Source organism: Ailuropoda melanoleuca, chromosome 4, assembly GCF_002007445.2.
Source record: "Ailuropoda melanoleuca isolate Jingjing chromosome 4, ASM200744v2, whole genome shotgun sequence".
In the NCBI taxonomy this organism is placed as follows: domain Eukaryota; kingdom Metazoa; phylum Chordata; class Mammalia; order Carnivora; family Ursidae; genus Ailuropoda; species Ailuropoda melanoleuca.
In genome coordinates, this window is record NC_048221.1 from 86,213,690 (window position 1) to 86,234,644 (window position 20,955).

The window sequence follows — 20,955 nt, forward strand, 5'->3', positions numbered from 1 at the left end:
CTAAAAACAAAAACAAAACAAATAAATACAAACAAAAAAATCCCCATTTGAATGTTAGGAAACATCTTCACAATGAATTTAGTCTTTAAGTTTTTGTGGTTTCAGCAGCTGCCTTATTTGGGTGTGTTCTTGACAGTTGATGGTTTCAGAGGGTTCTATCCAAAAGGAAGTCCTCTGGTGAGAGAGTGTAACTTGGTCCTTGAAACACTGTCTGTGTAGGAAGCTGTCTGACTGCAGCTTCAATCTCTTGCCCCTGGCTCTTCAAGGTCAGTGTCTCTTGCTCAGGTAAGTTTGTCAGGTGACTCTGCTCAGGTAATACTGTCTTGTTGTAGGGCTCCCCGGTGACACCTGCGTCGGCCTGGGCTTGAAACTCTGTGGGAAGGTGTCTCTTCTACCTGAGCCTGTAGGTTACCTTTGTGTAGGGAGGGGAAGTTGGTCACCACTGCCTTGAAGCTAGTCCAGCCTGTGCCTCCATCAGAAGCCACTACAGACTCACCTAAAGTAAAATCATTGGCAACGAGGCCCAAGAATGACTTAGTTGTCCTCTCCCAGCCTCAAGAAACAGGCCCGCCATGGCCACCTCTCCAGTGAGAGTTAAAATGGCACTTGCCTCTGTGTGGTTCTCAGTCTCCGGAAGATGCGACTGGGGGTGGGAGGAGGACTGGCAGTTTTGGCAAGGGCTCAGAGCGAGGATGCCTGGCTGCTGCTGCTGGGAAGGTGAATCCTTGCGACATTTCAGAAGGCCAGGAGGCAGTATGTATCATGCCCAGGTCAGTCCTAGCTTATTGTTAGTTATTAGTTACTGTTAATTTTTAAGATTGACCCCTTTTCATTCTAAAAAACATCCCACTTGGCAGGACGAGTGATATGACTGGTACCCAGTCTTTGGGGTACCTTTAGAAAATGGATCTTAAAAATGTGTATAAAGATGTAGCTTTGGGGATGTTTACCACAGGCTATTAAGCATAAAGAAAAGTTAACGATAAATTATGTGTCTTACAACAGAGAATTAACTAAGTTAAATAAATTATAGCACATCCACATAGTAGAATCCTAGATAGCCATTAAAACAATGGAATATAGCAAAATATTAAATAGGATGGAAATATATGTGTATTATTAAGGAGAATTACTAAACACCATAGTATTATCCAAATCTAGTTTACAAAGGAAAAAAAAAACCCATGCACTGAACAAAGGACTGGATGAATATCCACTAAACTGTCGGTTATCTCTGGGCAGTGGGATTTGAAGTGCTTTATATATTCTCCTTTATACTTTTCCTTATTTCTGAATTTCCTACAGTGAACATATATATTGTAGGCAGAATAATGACGTTCCAAAGATGTCCACGTCCTCATCCTCAGAGTCTGTGTATATGTGAGGTTACACGACAAAAGGGAATTAAGTTGAAATTGTTGTTGCTACTCAGCTGACCTGGAGAAAGGGAGATTATCCTAGATAATCCAGGTGGACTCAACGTAATCACCCCAGTCTTTAAATGTGGAGGGGGCAGGGCAGGCACAGAGCAATGGTGCCCTGTGAAAAAGACTCCACCAGCTGCTGCGGATGCAAGAGGGCCAGGAGCCCAGAAATGCTGGTGACTCCTAGAAGCTGGAAAAGGTAAGAAAATGGGGTCTCTCCTAAAGCCTCCAAAAAAGGAATGGGGCCTTCCTGACACCTTCAATTTTAGCCCAGTGAGAGCCACTTTGGGCTTCGGACCTGCAGAACTAGAAGGTGATGAATTTGGATGGTTTTAACCCACTGAGGTTGTGGTTATTTGTTGCAGCAGTAGGAAACTAAGATAATGAATTTCTTTTTAAATAATAATTAAAAAAGAGATGGTGATAATAAAAGTCACTTAAAAAGAAAGGATTAGAGGGGTACCTGGGTCACTCGGTTGGGCGTCTGCCTTTGGTTTGGGTCGTGATCCCAGGGTCCTGGGATCAAGCCCCACATTGGGCTCCCTGCTTCTTGGGACACCTGCTTCTCCCCCTGCTTGTATGCTTCCCTTGCTTATACTCTCTCTCTGTCTCTCTCTGGGTCAAATAAATAAATAAATAAAATCTTAAAAAAAAAAAGAAAGAAAGGATTAGAAATTCCTTGTAATTTAACCTAACAGCCATGCTAGGAGGAACCCTAGCATAGTCTCTTTCTACCAAAAAAACCTGTATGAGGAGCTCCTAGCTGGTTGCTGTTTTGTTCTTAGTAGAAAATAATAATCCGAGGGATAAGTAAGTGAGCCGACCCACCAGCAGCCTGGGAATTGTTCTATAGCAGTGCGTAATTAATTGCATAAAATGGGACAAGAACATCAGTACTATGGGTCCAGAAGAGGGAGAACCAGGGAGTTGCTGCTTTTGAGAATTCTGGGACTGGGAAAGGAATTGAGCTTGAATGGAAACCCTTTCCAAGTACGTGGAAACTGCCAGGTTGTTCTGCTGGTTTGTGCTAATAAACGGAAGAGGGTGATGGCTTTTCCAACCCCACCCAGGGGCAGGGAGCTGAGCATGTTTACAGTCTGGCCCATTCTGAACTGTTCGTTGGGACAACCTGCTCAGGCTGGAGAGTTGCAGAGGACCCTCTCTTAAATAAAATCCTTGCCTGTTTGCTTTGAAGGAGCTCTTAGGGAAACCCCAGACTCTTAGCAAAGGCTGCAGAGAATAAGGTATCTGAGAATGGAAACGCCATTTTTTTTCTCTGCTAGAGGGTCCCAGGCCATCCCCTGTTTGGTTTAATCTGTTGTTAAGACTGCCTTTCTGTAGCAGATGGGGCTCTCTGGAAGCAGGTGCTGAGCTGCGGTTTGGTGAGCAGGGCGTTCATTAGGGATAAACACCTGTGAAGGTCAGGGAGTGGAAGCAGGATTGGGCATGGAGGGTGGTGATGCCAAGATGCGGGCCTGACAAAGCTGAGCCCACGGGCATATGTGGCCCATTAGAGTGGCTGGTGGGGGGATGCAGTGGCCAGCATTTCGACACCCTGCCCGTGACCAATTGTTTTGGTGAGGCAGCTCTCGGCCAGCCCCAACCAGCTGGAGGCTGTATGCTGACGGCAGCAAGTCCTTCTTTGAGGGGCAGTCAGGCTGGCATGTCTCCATGTCAACCACACCAACCCCCTAGTGGACCTTGTTCTGCTTATTGGCCAGAACCCAGAGTCCTGCTGACCTGGTGGGTGCAAGAGGGACTTGGCTAATTTTGCATAACTCCTGAAAGCAGAGGTGACACAACTGGGGAAATATGCCAAGGAGGTTGAAATTCAGCTCCAAACAAAGGATTTGATAAGAGAGCATGACTATTTACACTGGGACAGAACCCTCCAGAGGTCCTGAGCCTCTAGAATAATCAGAGCTTGGGAATTTGTGACAGGATGGAGCAGGAATTTCTACATTGAGCCAGAAAGTGGACAGGTTGCTTCTAAGGCTGCTTTTGTCTCTGGGGGTGTGTGGTTAATGGGCTGCCTCAGGGGGGCTGCTCTTGGCCATCTGTGGCTCTGTCTACTGGTGTCACCTTTGGGGCTGACATCCATCTTTGTGTCACATCTGCTTCCAGAAGTTTGCCACAGACCAGGTCACCCTTAATCCCAGAGGGGGCCCAAATCCAGCTAAGAGAATTCCTACAGGCTGGCCTCTTCGGATTACCCCCCTCCCGTTCCCCCACCTCTGGTCCCACTTGCTTGGCTTCCAGTCTAAGTTCCTCCTTCCCATTTTGGCCCTTTTAGATTTGCTGACCCTGGCATGTCCCGCCTTGCTCCAGGACCTGGCTCGGCTACCTGGCTCTCAGCCCATGCCCTGTGGCACTGGACACTCTATTTCCTCTCCCAGTCAAGTACCCAAGACCTCATTTACTTACCCATCCCTGTCCCGGAAGCAAGATCAGTCAGTAACAAGTGCTGAACATCCACAGTCCCCTTGGTGAATGGGACTTCCCTTTATTCGCTCAAGCCATACCTGCCACAAATTCTAGAAAGGGCTGCTTTTTCCTAGTATTTCAGAATTTGATGAACAAGCCATGTTCATATTCATGCTGCTCATTGTTTCATATGTGTATTTAAAAACCTTCATATGGCATCTGTGCAAAATGTTGTGCTTTAAGTACATGTCAGCACATCTGAGGGCCCACCCACCACCTGCTTAAGAACTAGAAATGGATCGGTACCTTTGAGGTTCCCTGTCGTCCCTGGTCTTACTGAGGTGGTGCAGGGAACCCGCCTGGATTCCAGGGCCATCATTCCTTTATTGCTTTTTACAATGTTACACCTCTGTATGCGTTCCTATGTAATATGCTATTTGCTTCTGCCGGTTTTTAAAAATTCACATAAATGGAACTTACTGTGTGATTCTTCTGTGATGCTTCCTTTCACTCAATATTATGTTTTTGAGACCCAGCCCTGCTGTGGCGTGCGATTTGATATTTCAGTACGGCCCCTCATCAGTCTTCATCTTTCCCGTGACCCCACAGGTTAACGGCTCTTGGGCTCTCAGTTTGTCTTTATACAACAGTCCCACTGGAGACCCCCTTCTTTTCTCATTCCCCCTTTGTCTCCTCCTTTGNCAGGGGGAGTGGGAGAGGAAGAAGCAGGCTCATAGCGGAGGAGCCTGATGTGGGGCTCGATCCCATAATGCCGGGATCACGCCCTGAGCCGAAGGCAGACGCTTAACTGCTGTGCCACCCAGGCGCCCCTGCATCTTCTTCTATAACCTCCTTCAAGGGCAAAGCCCCCCCTCCGCCACACCCTCCCACGCACCCATGCATAGGGTTTCTGGAGACATACACACGACCACTGCACTTGTGGGCAGGTGGTTTAACGATTGCGACTCTTTTACTTCTACTGAAATCTGGACCCTGGGACAGAAATGAGTTTTCTTTTCCTGCTCTAGGAAAGTGAAGCATGTTGAATTGACTGCTGTTAGACTGGGCAGGCAGTGCTCTGCAAACTTTAGTGAGCACAAGAGTTACCTGGGGGTGGGGTGGGAGCTTGTTAATTAGGGAGATTAATGGACCCCCACCCCCATTCCCCAGGGGTTCAGAACCAGATGATGGGATTATCCGGGTGGGGCCCAGGTATCTGTGTGTTAGCAAACAAGCCCCTCCCTCTCTGCCCAGAAAATCTGACGCAGACTGTCTTTGGCTACTCTTTTCGCAAAGAGTGGCTTCTGCTCCAGCCAGCATCAGGAGCGCTTGACCTGAAATACCGTCAACTCCAGGCATTTCTCTTAGCCAGATAGTCAATGAAGGCCTGTCGCCTTTGATTTAAACACTGGGCCTGAGTAGAAGTTCTGGCAAGGACTGTTCCCTCAGAGAGAAGGGTCAGGTTCCAGAACCGGGGAACAGAAACTTACTGCCTCTGTCCCGTGTTCAGTTTCATGGACATGGCCTCATTTCCATAGGGAAAGCTGGAAGGTGTGGTAGAGGCTTGCTGCTGACCTGAGATGGTTCAGCCACCCGCCTGACGCCAGGCTGGGTCACGATGGGGATAGTGGTAGCAGCAGCAGTGGCATGAGCCGAGCCCACAGGCCACCCCAGAGCCAGCAGGTGCGGGCCGGCCAGAGCCGCTCTAGGCCTTGCTCAGCATTTTGCCGGCTCTCCATCTCGGCCAGGCTGGGGAGAAGCAAGGAGCACTGCACATCTTCGGCAGCATCTTGTTGGTCGTGGGGACCCTGTCTGCACTTCCCCCGTAGAACCCAGATCTTGGCCAGTGGCGTGTAGGCCACTAGGGCACATTGCAGGGATTCCTGGGAAGCGGGTGAACTGTTCTTTCCCAACCCAATGAAATGAAAAACAGAGGTCTTGAGCCCAGGGCAGTAGAGAGGTCCTAGGTGGTACAGGGGGATCCCAGGACATCTGTTGGTCTTTGATTGATGGAGCTGAGGGAGAGATGGGTTCATCATTCAGTTAATGAGCCCCACTCTGCAGGGTGTTGAGGCCTGGTGATGAATAAAAGGCATGGGAAGGGGTCCCTGGCCTGATGGTTCTCTGTCTATGGAAGTAAATCATTGCAGGTATGTGCAAACTGAAGTATTTGCTAGCTTAGTGGGGAATGCCAAGGAGTGGGAGGGAGATTATGAACTTGACTTTAATAGTCAAGGAATGCTTCAAAGGAGGAGACACGCTGGATCTTAAAGGATGAGTGGGAGTCTAAAAGTCAGGAGAGGGCATTGCAGGCAAAGGAGAGATCAAGGTCAAAAGCTCGAGATGTTCAAGCAGGCTTCAGATGATTCCACTTATGGAAAATACCTAAAGCTGTCCAACTCCTAGAGACAGAAAGTAGAAGGGAGGGCGCCAGGGGCAGAGACAAGGAGGAAATGGGGAGTTAGGGTTTCATGGGAACAGAGTTGCAGCTTTGCAAGATGAAAAGAATTCTGTAGGTGGGTGTGGTGGTGGTTGCACAACAACGTGAATGTACTTAATGCCCCTGAATGAACAGTGTGCCACTTAAACACGCTTAACATAGTATATATATAAATGGCATCTGAGAGTGCTGGGCCCTCGGACTTTAAAAGCTCTCCTTGCTGAAAATGTTGCCCAATAGTTTCTCAGAATGATAATTATTGGTGATAGTCAACAAATTGAGGCTTAGTTACCGATTCTTTATATTAAATTCTTCATGTTAAAAAAGCTAAAAGAAAGTTTTTGATAATGATAAAAGTTATACTGATTTCTAAAAACCAAAGTTTTTTTGAATAATCTTTTCTAAGCAGGAGAATCTTTTCTTTTCTTTTTTTTTTTTTTTAAAGATTTTATTTATTTATTTGACAGAGATAGAGACAGCCAGCGAGGGAGGGAACACAGGCAGGGGGAGTGGGAGAGGAAGAAGCAGGCCCATAGCAGAGGAGCCTGATGTGGGGCTCGATCCCACAACGCCGGGATCACGCCCTGAGCCGAAGGCAGATGCTCAACCGCTATGCCACCCAGGCGCCCCAGGAGAATCTTTTCTAACCACGCACAAGAGTTCCCTGAAGTCGCATTGATCATACAATATTACCATAGGCAAGTGAGGGCTCCAGGGCTCCATAAGGCAATGGTGGGATGGATGGAGAGGGTGAGGGAGTAGACAGCAAGTGTCAGGCAGGTAAAACAGCTGTGGAAAGCAGGGAATGTCCCAGGAGGCCGGGATGGCTCATGGCATCAGGCTTGGTGAGACCAGGGTACTATTGATCAAGCTCTGGAAGGAGTAGAGGTGTGGGGAAGGGGACCTACATGTGGGGTGGAAACCAGCCTGCTATTCAGGCATGGTATTCAGGGACCTCAGGGTGGAGCTAAGGATTTGAGACTATGGGGCATGGATGGCGGTAGAAGTGCTGTATGCTATAGAGATGACCCTGGGAGAAGCGTGGAGGGAGGAGCGACCTTGACCAAGGACATAACTGTAAGGTGTGCCAACCCTTTCAGGGGGGCAGAGCCTGAGCTGACAGGATCCACTTAGATGATACAGCTTCAGGGCCCGAGGATACATGTGCACCCCCCACCCCATTCCCCTCCCCATGTCTCCTCCAGAGTTTCCCCACGCCTGGAGCTCTTCAACTCAGGAAAAGCGTGACCATGAAAAGTGCCTGGTGGCTCAGTCGGTTAAGCACCTGCCTTCAGCTCAGGTCATGCTGTCCAATCAGAGGCCCAGGCGGTTATGTGGGAGAGGTGACTTAAGGGCTGAAATCACACAAAGGTGACAAGAGCTGATGCCCCTGGTTTCCTGGCAGCAGGTTCCTGTGGGAGAGGAGAGTATCCAGTTGTTTCCGAGGAGAGCTCATGGATGAGGGGGGCACTGGGCAGGAAGGAAGGGGCACAAGTGACTCTCTGGTCAGTTTGCAGATCCATCTTGTTTTCAGTCCAGGGGAATCCCCAGCCTTAGCCTTGCCCAGTCTCTTGATGAGATCGCTGAGAAGTAAGTGGGGAGTCTGTAGGCTTGTCTCCTCTGCTGTGAGCCTCTGGTGAGGGCTGTTAGAGTGGGGGTGGGATGAAGTGACTCCTTTAGCTTTGGTGTGATCCCCAGGACTGATTACATCCAGCTGTCGTGGGTCATCCTGCCCTTTACTGCACAGTGCAGAACAGGTGCCTCGGTAGTCACCCCTCAGGGCAAGGATGCCCAAAAGGAAGAGGTTGTGGAGGCTGTGTCTGGCCTCAGACCCCTGCTGCTTGGAGAGGGAGGGCAGCCCTGGTCAGAATGGGGCCCCTGCCCCCACCCCAGCCTTATTCCCCATGGTTCCCCTCTCTGGCCTGATGGCTAGAATTGAAGCTCCCCAGGGCCCACATCCGCAGTCAGGTTTCAGGTTCAGCCGCACATCAGGCCTGGCTCTCGGGCCCTGGAAGAAGGTGGTGAATATGCAGGGACCATCCAGTTCTTGGTGCAGGGAGAGACCGCCTGCAACCCAGTGGCACTTAGGGAGCCTGGGGGGAAGGGGACATTCAGGAGTGGGTGGCACACAGCTGTGCCCGTGTGGGGGTGGGGCTGGCCTCAGACCCTCAAACAGCATATCAGCAACTTGTTCAGAACCCCTTTGGGTTCCCCCAAGCAAGGGGGGTGAAGCAGAGGGGTAGGTTCCCAGGGCTATTTGCTACATAAATGAGTGGGAAGGTGAGGCAGTGAGGGGCCATGAGAAAAGCCCTCTGTGGAAAACAGGGGCTTCCTGTTCCTACCATGAGGCATGTGTCCTGCAGACTTCGGGCCTCTGGGTCGTGGTGAGTGACACTCGTAATAGCCACCCCAAGTGGAGTGCTTGCTGCATGTTGCCCACTGTGCCCTTAATCATGTTTACTTCTCAAAAGAGACCCGAGAGGGGAAAGAACAGCCTACCTCTTCTCCAAACATTTTTGCCCGTATTTTTTACCAACCCATCAGTGTTCTGAAGACCCTGCAAGGTTATGGCTGCCAGAGGCTGGGTTATGGCCCAGGAAGGCTTAGTCACTGACCTCAGGACACCTGTCATCTGTGGGAGAGGCTCGGCCAACACGTCAGGCAAAGAAATAGTGACCCAGGCAAAAGAGCTCTGGAAGAGCAGGTGGACGACACTGTAGGCATACAGACAGGTCAGGTGTGTTTACAGAATGGATATAAAGTCTATGGTGTCATCCACATTTTGGGACTTTGGCCTTTGAGGAAATGAGCAAGGAAGTGGTCATTCAATCATGACCCCTCTAAGACAGGATTCATTCTTTGATTCTGGTGTCTTCTACTTCTATCTTTACCCCCAAACTGCAGGAAATGATGAGGAACTAGAATCAGAGCCCTGCTGAGCTTCTTCTGTCCCCAGAGGATTGTCCACCCGCTTCCTACAACCAACTCTGTCATAAGGGTCAGGGCTGGGGGCAAGGCTCTTGGCCTTCTTAGAAACTCAAACCTGACAACACTATTCAATGCAGAGATAAAATCTTGAGGTTGGGTCCTCAGGGGAAGTCCATTGGCCTGGTAATTGATCTCTCTTTAAGTGTTCTTATCCCCTTATGGAGTTGTGTCTCAGAGATGAGCAACCTGGGACACCCAAGCACTAGGACCATGATCCAAATGAATGATCCAGTTAAGATGGAGAACTCTGTCATGTCTACACTGACATTTCTAAGGGCCTGGAATCAAGAGAGAATACAGAAGCTTTTCTCAACTTTGACTAAACATGGGAATTACCTGGGGAGTTTTCAAAATACCGAGGCCTGGGTCCCATGCCCAGAGATCCTGACTTAGTTTGCGACCTGGGCATAGGGATGTTTACACACTTCCCAGGAGATTCTAAGGTGCAGCCAGTGCTGAGAACCACCACAGTAACACCTGCTTGGCCACCTGGTGGCTCCAGGGGGAGCTGACCCTCAACTGCATGGCTTCTGGTACACACTCTGCCTTTGACATCTGTTGGGTCGGCCCCAGGGGAAGGAACTGAAGAGAAGGCTGCTCGTGGTGTATTTCTGGCAAGCCTGGATTTAGAAGCTTTGGAGGTGAAGAGTGAACTTTCCACTGTCCTTTCCATCTTCTGTCTCCAGCTGACCCAGAATGAAGTCCTGTCCTGGGATTCCCTAGATACCCCTGAGGACTACTCAGTGAGCTGTGAGTTCCTGAGGCTGGGCGTCACCTCCAGGTAGTAGGGAGACACAGCCGCAGGCTGGGTGGAATCTTGTTCCAGCCATGGTTCTGAGCACACCTAGGGAACATTCGCAATCTGGACTTGCCCTTCTGCTTCTGGTCTGAGATGAAGTGAGTCAAGCATGTCATGATTAGGAAAGGTAATGATTAGAAAGATGATGTAGTGTCTAAACCCCAAGAGCAGTTGAACAGGTGGGAGGGGAAGGAAGGGCAGGGTATCATGAGCCAGTGTAGTCATGGAGAGCTCCACAGAGGAGGTGAGGCTTGAGTTTGGCAGAGTAGCTAGGAGGGTAAGGGGTCCCTTCCACAAACATTAGCACAGATGTTGAGAGGGGGGATGGCACATGATGAGCAAAGATCTGCTATCACCATCCATGTGGTGTAAGGAGCTGTAGGCGTGTTGGCTTTCTTCCAAAAAGTCCCCCCCTGGGCTTCTCTGGGCAGAAATGAACCAAGGTGTTTATGTAGTTTGACCTACACTGATGGTTCTCAAAGTGAGGTACCCAGACCAGAATCATTATCACCTGGAAACTTGTTAGACATGCCAATACTCGGGCCCCACCCCAGACCTTCTCGATCAAAGCTTGGAGGTAGGGGGGCACCTGGGTGGGTTAGTTGTTAAGTGTCTGCCTTCGGCTCAGGTCGTGATCCTGGAGTCCTGGGATCCAGCCCCCCATCAGGCTCCTCTGCTGGGAGCCTGCTTCTTCCTCTCCTACTCCCCCTGCTTGTGTTCCCTCTCTTGCTGGCTACCTCTCTCTCTGTCAAATAAATAAATAAAATCTTTAAAAAAAAAAAAAAAAGCTTGGAGGTAGGGCCCAGTAATCTTTCCAAGCCCTGCATGTGGTGGTTCTGATGCTCCCTGGAGTCTGAAGGCCATTGTCCTATTCTGGATCCATGTCTGCCTGAGTGACTCTGGTTATTATCCTCAGAAACAAGGGACGTGTTTGGCGTGAGATCTGTGTAACCCATGTTGTAAACTCTCCCTTTGGGTCCCTCCACTGGTCTTATGATTACTGTCCTTACGTCCTGTCCAGGTGACACAGTGTCAGATGGTTGACAGACGCTTATTCACGCATTCAGCCTGCATTTGGTGAGCAGCTGCCATTTGCCGGACGCTATTGTATTCTAAGCCCCAGGGATGCAGCAGAGTCTCTTCTCCCATGCAGCTTGTGTGCTAGTGGGGGTACTTGTCCCTTCATTACACATAAGGACCTCCAGTAGTTCTAAGTTCTGGGAGGAAGAACCTAAGAAAGTGATGGGGAGGGGACTATTTTTGACTGTGGTTAGAGAAGATTTCTCAGGCGATATTTGAGCAGACACCTGGTTGAAATGAGGGAGAAGCCACATAAGGAACTTGAGGGAGAGTGCCCCAGGGAGGTGGAGCAGAAATGCTGAGTGCCTGAGGTGGGAATGAGCTTCACATGTTTTAAGAACAGAAAGGAAGCCATGCAGCTGCCGAGGAATGAGCAAGGTGGAGAGACGCAGGTCCAAGAGACAAGAGACAATTGCCAGATCATGAAAGGCCTTACAGATCCTGCTCAGGTGTCAGGATTTTGAGTGAGGACAGGCTTCTGGAGAGTTTTGAAGATGTAAATGATGTGGTATCTCTGAACAGAAATTGGGGCACAGAATGGATCATTCCATAAGAGTAGAAGCAGGGAGAGGAGTTAGGAGGTAGACTCCTTCCCTGCCTCCCTGAGTCCAGCCATGCCCCAGGGTTTAGCCAGTCATGGAAAGAGCAGAGTGACTGCTGGTCTCTCTGCTGAACTCCCTGGAGCTGCAGTCCAAACTTTCTGCGAGCTCCCTGGCTTGTCTGGCTCTCTTTCCAAATCTGATTGGAGCAGAGCTAGTTTCTAGAAGTTTAGTGAGTACTTCCTGTCCTGAGCCCAAAGATACGGTTTCTAGTGTGGCAGTGCCTGGTCCTCACTACATAAGATGAAGTGGGAACTTATTTTCAACCTTCTCCTACGGCAGAGAGAGCACAGAAGTAACAAACGTTCTTGAGGGAAGAAGGCTGGATGGTACCTTGCATCCTTTTGCTTCTGAGTTATTCCCAGGTTCTGGCTGTCACACTCTCTGGTTCTTCCCTTGGAAGTGAAGCTCCCTCAGGCCAAAGGCATTTGCTACTACAGCTGGGAGTTAGTCTCAGAGCAGCAAACCAGCTGGGCAGTGGCCTCCTCCAGGGAGACCCTTGAAGAACATACTGAAATGGCCATCCAGCCCTCCAAAGGGCTCACTTTACAGGATGCTGAGCCCTGGCAATCTACCCATCTCCTGGGGCAGGCAATTAAGCAAGTCACCGCAGCCAGCCCAGTTTCAAGGACAGAAGGGTTAGACTCCACCTTTCCACGAGTAGAGTGGCAACACTTTTATGGCCATCTTTAGTTACCACACTGGGCATCCTGGATCTGTGGATGCATGTTTTTCATCTGCTCAAAAAAACTTGTAACCATTTCTTCAGATATTTCTTCTCCTCCATTCTCTACCTGTTTCTTCTGGAGCTCCAATTAGATATCTAAGACTCTCTCTCTCTCTCTCTTTTTAAAACTAATCTCTGCACCCTATGTGGGACTTTAACTCATGACCCTGAGAGCAAGAGTTGCATGCTCTTCTGACTGAGCCAGCCAGGCACCCCTAAATATCAAGACTCTCTTAATTTCTCACGTATTTTCATGTCTTGTCTCTGTGCTGCATCACAGGTGCTTTATTTGGTTCAGGAGTAGTTTTTTTTTTTCTGACATTTTATTATTTTTTAAGCATATGACCAAATTAAAAGACCTTTGCAATAAATAGCCATATACCCACTACCTGCCTTCTACTATTGACATTTTACCATACTTTATATCTATCTGTCTTTCCATCCATCCATCTGTCTATCCATCTATTCATCTTACTGTTTGGATGAATTTCAAGTACACTGCAGACATTAGTAGTCATGGAATTTTATTCCAATTATTCATTTCTGTAAGTTCACTTATTTTTGAATGTGCTCATTATGTCTTTTTTTTTTAAAGATTTATTTATTTTAGAGAGCAAGAGTAGGGAGAGGGGCAGAGGGAGAGAACCTCAAACAAACTCCCTGCTGAGCACAGAGCCTGACTCAGGACTCCATTGCATAACCCTGAGATCATGACCTGAGCCAAAATCAAGAGTTGGTTGCTTAACCAACTGAGCCACCCAGGTGCCCCTCCCAGTATATCTTTTTGCTTTGATTATTTCCTTCCTTCCTTCCTTCCTTCCTTCCTTCCTTCCTTCCTTCCTTCCTTCCTTCCTTCCTTCCTAGAGGGTGTGCTGGCCAGGGGGAGAGGGAGAGAATCTTAAGCAGGCTCCATGCCCAGTGCAGAGCCTGATACAGGGCTCAGTCTCACAACCCTGAGATCATGATCCAAGCCAAAATCAAGAGTCAGATGCTTAACCAACTGAGCCACTCAGGCGCCCCATGATTATGTCTTTTATTTCTTTAAACATTGTTCCATATAACTATCTTTATCTGATAATCCCAAGAAGTCTTTGAGTATAAATTGGGTTACTTTGTCTCTTGCTTAAAGTGCTTGATCTTAAACCATGTTGCACTAATGATAGCTATTAGCCACATGTGGCTATTTATATTAAAATTAATTAAACTTAAATTTAAAAAATTCAGTTCTCCTGTCACATAAGCCACATTTCATGTTCTTGATAGCCACATGTATCTAGTAGCTAGTGCACAGGGCAAGACAGGTTATGGAACACTTCCAACACTCATGTCAATGAATGGGCCTGGCTATATTCAATTAAAGCTTTATTTACAAAAGCAGGTAACAGCTGGACTTGTCTATGGACGCCTGCCTTAGGCCTAAACTGGAGTGCTTGCTTTGAAAGAGGATGCGCTTTTGTTTGTAGGCTGCTAGGCACCAAGCTGGAAGCACACCAGTCCCCCCAGGGCTCTCCTTGTGGCAGGAGTCCCAGACCCATGTTCCCATCTTGCTGCTGCCCCAGGCCTTCGTGTCCATAACCACCCTAAGGCCAGCATGTCTCTAGAAAGTTCTTGCTGTTCAAACTCCCTCCTGGTTTTCTTTGGAGAGTCAGGTGGGGGAGGGTGCATGGAGCCCTCCTCCTTACAAATGAGAAATCTGCTATATGCACTACTCATGACCCGGTTCTGTAGGGGCAGAGTGCTTTAGAGCTCCCAGTCACCCAGAGTGCCAGAGCAGGTATTCTCTCAGTAGTTTCTTGCCATGGCTGCTTAAACTTGGCAGTTCTTACTTCTGCAGAATTGAATAAAACTCCCAGTCTCTCTAGGGAGTTAAGGCTATAGCCAGCTTTCTTCACGGTGCTTGGCCTCAGGGCTGTCTGGCTGTCTGGGGGTCCTGTCCTGAAGTCTTAGACCTGGTTCACTGCAGGGCAGAGAGGGGCTCTCACAGAACCTAGATGTTGGGCCCTCGCCTATTTGCTCAGAGCTGCTCGGTGCCAGGGTTAGTGGCACTGGTCTCTGAGAACTGAGGCCACAGGGAGAGGCTCCAGGGAAATGTGACAGGGGCAGCGGAAAGGAAGAGGCCAATGGTAGATGGATGAGGGGAGTCTTTGTTTGTTTGTTTTTAAAAAGATTGTATTTATATGAGAGAGCACTAGAGAGTGAGAGAAAGCAGGAGTGGAGGGCAGAGGGAGGGAGAGAAGCAGGCTCCCAGGGAGCCCGACGTGGGACTCGATCCCAGGACTCCGGGATCATGACCTAAGCTGAAGGCAGACGCTTAACTGACTGAGCCACCCAGGTGCCCAAGGGGAGTCTTTGTTGACTCACATGCAACCCAGCTGGTGAAAGTCTGCATCAGGATGGTAGAAGACCCGTTAAGGGCCTCTTAGAGACCTTGCCGGGTATTCCAAGTACCACCATTGCCGTACTTGCTGATGAACCGCGGGTTGGATAGTCCGCTTCCTTCATCACCTTCCCAGGTCTGGGTCAGGGTGGGAAGTGAGTTTGCATTCAGCCCCGGCTATCTCTGGCTCTCTCTCCGGGAGCAGAGGCCGTGAGCACTGCACAGCCACACTGCATCCAGCAGGCACCCGAGTGTGCTGTGGGGCAGCAGCGACTGGGAGGTGGCCTGTTTCTAGAATCAGGTGCTCACAGTACGGTGTTAGAGACAAACTTCCGATGGCCAGATGCAACATGACAAATGCCGTGTGTGACCACTGTCAGGGCACAGGGACTCACAGGGCACTGTGGTCAACCAGAGAAGGGGGGAGGGATGGGGAAGTAGGCAGGAAGTTTCTGGAGGTGGTGACACAGGAGCTGAGAGCCTTCTGAGAAGTCGGTAGCTTTGTCCCGTAAGCATAGCGCAAGGTGGGGCTTCGGTCTCGTTGGGGGTGAATAGGGTTGAATTTATAGTGCTCTTCTCTCACACTTGTTAGCTGGGTCTTCTACAACCTGGTTCCTTCTTCATCCTTCCTACTCCCGTTCCCATCATTCCTTTCTCCACAGAGGAGAGGCAACACATCAGAGTAGTGTATGTTGCAATCCAAAGGTACTGTCTGGTTTTGAGGGATCTCTGTGGGGAGTTCTGGTTGCCACAGAAACTGTCCAGCCAGCTGGACCATCTGGACCGGGCCCAACAGATATATTGTCATTTACATGCCTGGATTGTTGCCCTGACAACTGCCGGGAGCCAGGACGAGGTCATGGTCCAGGGAGTCTCCTCAACTGAGGAAATGAAGGCCTTTCATGTGTGCAGACGCTTTGGGAGTCTGCTGTTTGACCCACGGACACCGGCAGTCCATGTGATACTACTTTCAATGAGACTGACCTCCAGACCCAGCAGCAGTGTGTTCCGAGGCCAGTACTCTGTCTTTGCTGAGCCCAGGAGAGAATCCACTGGAAGCAGAGAATCCCCTGGTAGTGAGCAGCCTCACTCTGGCCTGGCCCCAAAATGGTGGCTAGAAACCATCTCAGACCCGAGTGTGACCCATGTGGGTCTGGGAAGCAGAAAGGCAGAGGTTGAGGGGACTGCTGGGATGAGGGGTGAGGGATGAGGAAGTCATGGGGACTAGAGGGCATCTCTCCCCCCTTTCCCTTTTCCCTGATGGGGAAGAAGAGCCTTTGTTCATAGATGAAACCTTCATAGCCCCAAGGCTCCAGCTAAGCAAGGCATGGGATGGAGGAAGGGGTCTACTGCTTTCTAGAAGCCCAAATTGCAGAGTAAACCTGTATTGGATGGTTTGGTGAATTGTCCACTGCCAGCCCCTTCAGAATGGCCCTCCAAGTCCTTGCAGTTCTTTCCAAGCAAGGAGAAGACAGCATCAAGGTCTGCAGCTGCCCTTGAAAAGAAAGCTAAAGAAATGGCTCAGATGTTGTGCAGGGTGACCATGGGAGACGGCCTGGACCCCCACCTGACCCCTGGTGGAGCAGATCTCTCCCAGAAGAGCCCCTGGATTGGGGAAGTGCTGAGGAAGTCAGGATTGAGCCTCAGACCACCCAGGACCCTCCACCAGCTGGCCACGGCCAGGCCACACCTTCAGGTTGGAAGGGTGAGAGTACCACATTCCAGGTTGTCACCCAGCCCCATGGCCTGCTGTGTGGGGCCGCAGGTAATCCCTCAGCAGTCCTAACTCCAAACAAGGCCAGGACGCAAGGCACAACTCCCCAGTGCCTCCTTCCCCTGCTGAGTGGTGAAGAATCCTACCATTGATGGCCTTTTCATCTCAACCTTGGTTACGGACAGCAGCACGTGGGAAGGACTGGCAACAGCGGGCTGCCATCCTGTCGTGCAGGATTGTGGAAGGGTTACTCCAGTACTGAAACCTCAAGTTGGGTCGTGTGAAGTGCTGCTTAGCAGTGAGGCAGACCTAGAGGACTGGGTCTGAGGTTTGCCTTGCCTTCCCTTCATGGAAACTTGCCTGTGCTGTATCCCTCACCAAGCCTAACTTCCTGACTTCTGTAATGGTTACAGCCCTTGGCCTGCCTGACTCCTTTTTGTCCCTTTAGGTCTCAGCTCAGATGCCACCAACCATTAATGTCACATCACCCTGTTGAATTCTTTCAGGGCACTCATTGCTATCAGCAGCTTTCTTGTTTACTGCATGTCTCACTGGAATGTGAGTGTCACATGATGTGTTCCCTAGTGTATCTATTGCTAGGGCCCAGAAAGTTCTTGGCACACAGCTTGTAACTGTCAGATGAATGTCACCTCTCCTTGGAGTATCTTCTTAGGAACTTCATACATTTCAGGAAATACAATGATAAATCCAACTGAACAAAAGCTTATGACTAGACTTTATGGAATCCTGGTGAGGAAGGGCTTGCAGTGAGGGGAAGTGGCTTTGAAAAAGGCTCTAGGGGCGCCTGGGAGGCACAGCGGTTAAGCGTCTGCCTTCGGCTCAGGGCACGATCCCGGCGTTACGGGATCGAGTCCCACATCAGGCTCCTCCGCTGTGAGCCTGCTTCTTCCTCTCCCACTCCCCCTGCTTGTGTTCCCTCTCTCGCTGGCTGTCTCTATCTCTGTCGAATAAATAAATAAAATCTTTAAAAAAAAAAAAAAGAAAAAAAGAAAAAGGCTTTAAAGGCATTTCTTCAGTTCTGGATGCTTTCTTTATTCCCATCAAGGGATACCTGACAGGAAAATAGGTACTTTTTCCCCATCTTTTGACTACCCCCGACCCTGCTCTGCCAAAATATTTGGTTTTGAATCCTATCAGGTTGAACTTAAACTTGTCTTCCTCAAAGTTGGGGAGTTAGGGGGGTGAGGGGGAGCCCAGGCAGCATATTCTATTCTTGGTAAGTGCGTGCTGTGGACCCTGGGCCCCCCAAGCGTGGGAGAGGGGGTTGAGGGGAGTCTCTGAAGTAATTATGTAACTAATGGACAGAAAGGCTGGCCGCCCCACACAGGCCTGGGACGTGGGCTTGCTGGGGGCTCAGCAGAGCAGAAATCAAAATGATAGCAACTTGTTAACTTCTTACATAAACTGGCACTATTCCTTTCTGTCATGGCCTGTACCAGAACCGTGACTGCACGTTGTAGCCGGAGGTGTGTCTGCTTGGAAGCTGTTTACAGAATTCCTCGTTTTCCAGGCTGACCCTTCCTGCAGTGAACTTGTTTCACCCAGCAGGAGGCTGCTCCTAGGAGAGCTTGAACTGAATGACAGGGCCACACAGAGTCTTAGTTTGTCCTTGAAGATCTCTCTCTCCCTTTCTTCAACTACCCTTCCCTGCTCTGGGCTCACGGGTCACGTGGCTCCTTCATCTCTGAAGCTGGAGAGCTGGGGGGTCACAGAGGGGGTAATAGCCTCTGTGGCTGCCATAGCTTCTGGAAAGAGCTGTTGTCTCAGACTTCAGGATGAGTTCTTTCTGGCTTATCAGTGGCAGTTGGGCTTCTATAATCCTAAGCATTTTCACACCAAAGAAAATTATGAAGACCCATCAGGAAAAAGAAGGAAAAGGATTGGGTGAGTGTCAGCTCTTAGTAGATTCTCGGTGGTATGAGAAGGATCTAGGAAATGTTGGGGGGCAACTCCATTCCTTTCAGGAATTTAATAATGGAGTCAGAACACATTAAGTTATACTGTGGTAACAAGTGGCTTAAAAATAAAGGAAGATGTATTTTTCACTCAGGCTGCAGTGTGTCACATTGGGCAAGGTGGGCTCTGTTCCTCACAGCCCCTCAGGTACCCAGCCTGATGGCCGTCAGTCGCTTTATTAGAGAGGAAGAGCTCTGGAGGGTCTGTCTTGGCATAGCACTTAAACGCTACTGTCCGGAAGTGACAACCAAGCGCGCCCAAACACAAGAGGGTTAGGACGTATGATCCTATAGAGTCTGGAAGTGGGAAGAGCTGGAAACACAGAGCAGCCTCAAAGTTAGCAACAGGAGTTGATGGAGTTAGACTTTAGGGCTTTATAACATTTCAAACCTTGAAGCTTGAACACTTTGACTTGTGATTGTTTTTATCATTTATTGGGCTTGAGGGTCACAAAACCTTGGTTTCATGGCCATGTTCTGCTCTGGCCTAGAGAGTTATCAGTGTGCTTATTTTCTCCAAAGTTGCTTTTTGGTCAGTCAGTATCAAGAGGCAACTTTAGAGAATGGAGGGTAATTGGGATTAGGACTTGAGATATGGTATCACAGGCATGGCTATTTTAGCACTGTTTGGAGAACACAAACTTGGGTCATATTAATAGAAGTAGAAGATGTATATCAAGGGAGGTGATAATCCTCCTTTATTTTGTTGTACTTATCCCTTGCCTGACACAGCTCTGTTCTGAATATCATACTTTGAAGGCAACTTTGACAAGCTTTGTCGATCTGGAACCCAGTAAGAGTTATCAGGGGAGAGGGAGTCTTGAAGATTATTGAAAGAGATAACTTGGCAGCTGCTGTATTTGAAAAGCTGTCTGGAGTTTTTCTTTTACTGTTGAGAAAGCTACTCCCCTGTTTTGAGATGGATTTGACTGCATTGTGAGCAGCATACTCATTGCTATAAGTGACCAAAGAAAGCAGAGAAGGGAGTGTGACCCTCCAAAGAAGAGAGGAAAGGTGGTTGTCGTAGGCAGGTTCTTGGGTCCCCTCCAACTCTATCACGATTATTTCTTTGACTCAGTTTTTTTCTCAGAAATAATAAGTCTTTGGTCATGGGAGAAAGAGTGGATGCCAGAGGAGACTCCACTATATAGAATGCTGCGGTTCCTGGTGCTCTGCTGCCAGCCCCCCAGGCCTCTTGACGCTGGTGATAGGGTCTCCATTTTACAGGTGAGGTAACTGAGAAGGAAGTCAAACACACATACAGACTCACAAGGTGTTTTGGTTTAAGTGCAGAGTCTGGAGCCAGATAGCTTGGTTTTAAATTCTGGCTCTGCATGGAGCGCCTGGGTGGCTCAGTCAGTTAAGCGTCTGCCTTTGGCTCAGGTCATGATCCCAAGGTTCTGGGATGGAGCCCTGCTTCGGGTTCCCTGCTCGGCGGGAAGCCTGCTTCTCCCTCTCCCTCTGCCTGCCACCCCCCCACTTGTGCTCTCTCTCTCTCTCTGTCAAATAAATAAATTAAAAAAAATAATCTTTAAAAACAATAAATTCTGGCTCTGCAGCCTTCTAGCTGTGTGATCTTTGGTAAATCATTTAACCTCTGTTTTATACTCTGTAAAATGGAAATGATAGTACCTCATAGGGTTGTGAGGATTAACTGATTTTTTAAAAAAGATTTTCTTTGTTTATTTGAGAGAGGGTGTGTGTGTGAGCAGAGGGGAGGGGCAGAGAGAGAGGGAGAACGGGGAGGCTGACGTGGTGCTGATCTCACGACCCTGAGATCATGACCTGAGCTGAAACCAACAGTTGGACACGCAACCAATGGAGCCACGCCACCCAGGTGCCCCGAGGATTAACTGATGTAATTATACAGAACATACTGAACATCAGTACCCTGACACAGAATGTGAGCTGAATATGTTTCATCTATTATTTAAATCATTAACGAAAAGAAAAATCATTAACGATGTCTGCCATTAACTTTGAAACACTAGGAATTTGATGCATATAAGTAGTAAAGCAAAACTAATTTCTGTTTTACTTTCTCTTGTGACTCATGAAGATACAACAATATTTTACCCATTTTCTGGAAGTGGCTGTGTTTCAACATAATCCAAAAGGTGAGATTTCATAATTGGAGCGCACTAGATATAGTCTAACCCCACTAATCATGTTGACAGACGTGGATCCTCTCAGGCTGTCTTGTAAGCCAATAGCGGAAGAGCGGCTCTATGTTTGAGCATATTCACAAAGTATCATTTACACTACTCACATCAGGAAATGGATCAGAAATTAGCCTTTCTGATCCAGATTTCAAGCTATGTGCCTCTCCAACTTTACAAATACTCAAACTCAATTCCTTTTTATTGTATTGTGTGGAAGGTTTTGGATTTTCCAGGCCTAACCTGAA

The 20,955-nt window shown here is 48.8% G+C and overlaps 1 protein-coding gene across 9 annotated transcripts in view; it reads left to right on the top strand.

The window, feature by feature from the left end:
• LOC105238736 overlaps window positions 1–20,955 on the top strand; it is a 254,903-nt gene that overhangs the window by 69,851 nt on the left and 164,097 nt on the right. For 8 of the 9 annotated variants that reach the window (XM_034659204.1, XM_034659207.1, XM_034659205.1 and 5 more), the window contains exons 6-7: window positions 19,627–19,775; window positions 20,608–20,665. In XM_034659204.1, the coding sequence (XP_034515095.1) occupies window positions 19,627–19,775; window positions 20,608–20,665 (207 nt within the window). The remainder of the gene's footprint in view (window positions 1–19,626; window positions 19,776–20,607; window positions 20,666–20,955) is intronic. The other variant, XM_034659203.1, reaches the window with a different exon arrangement.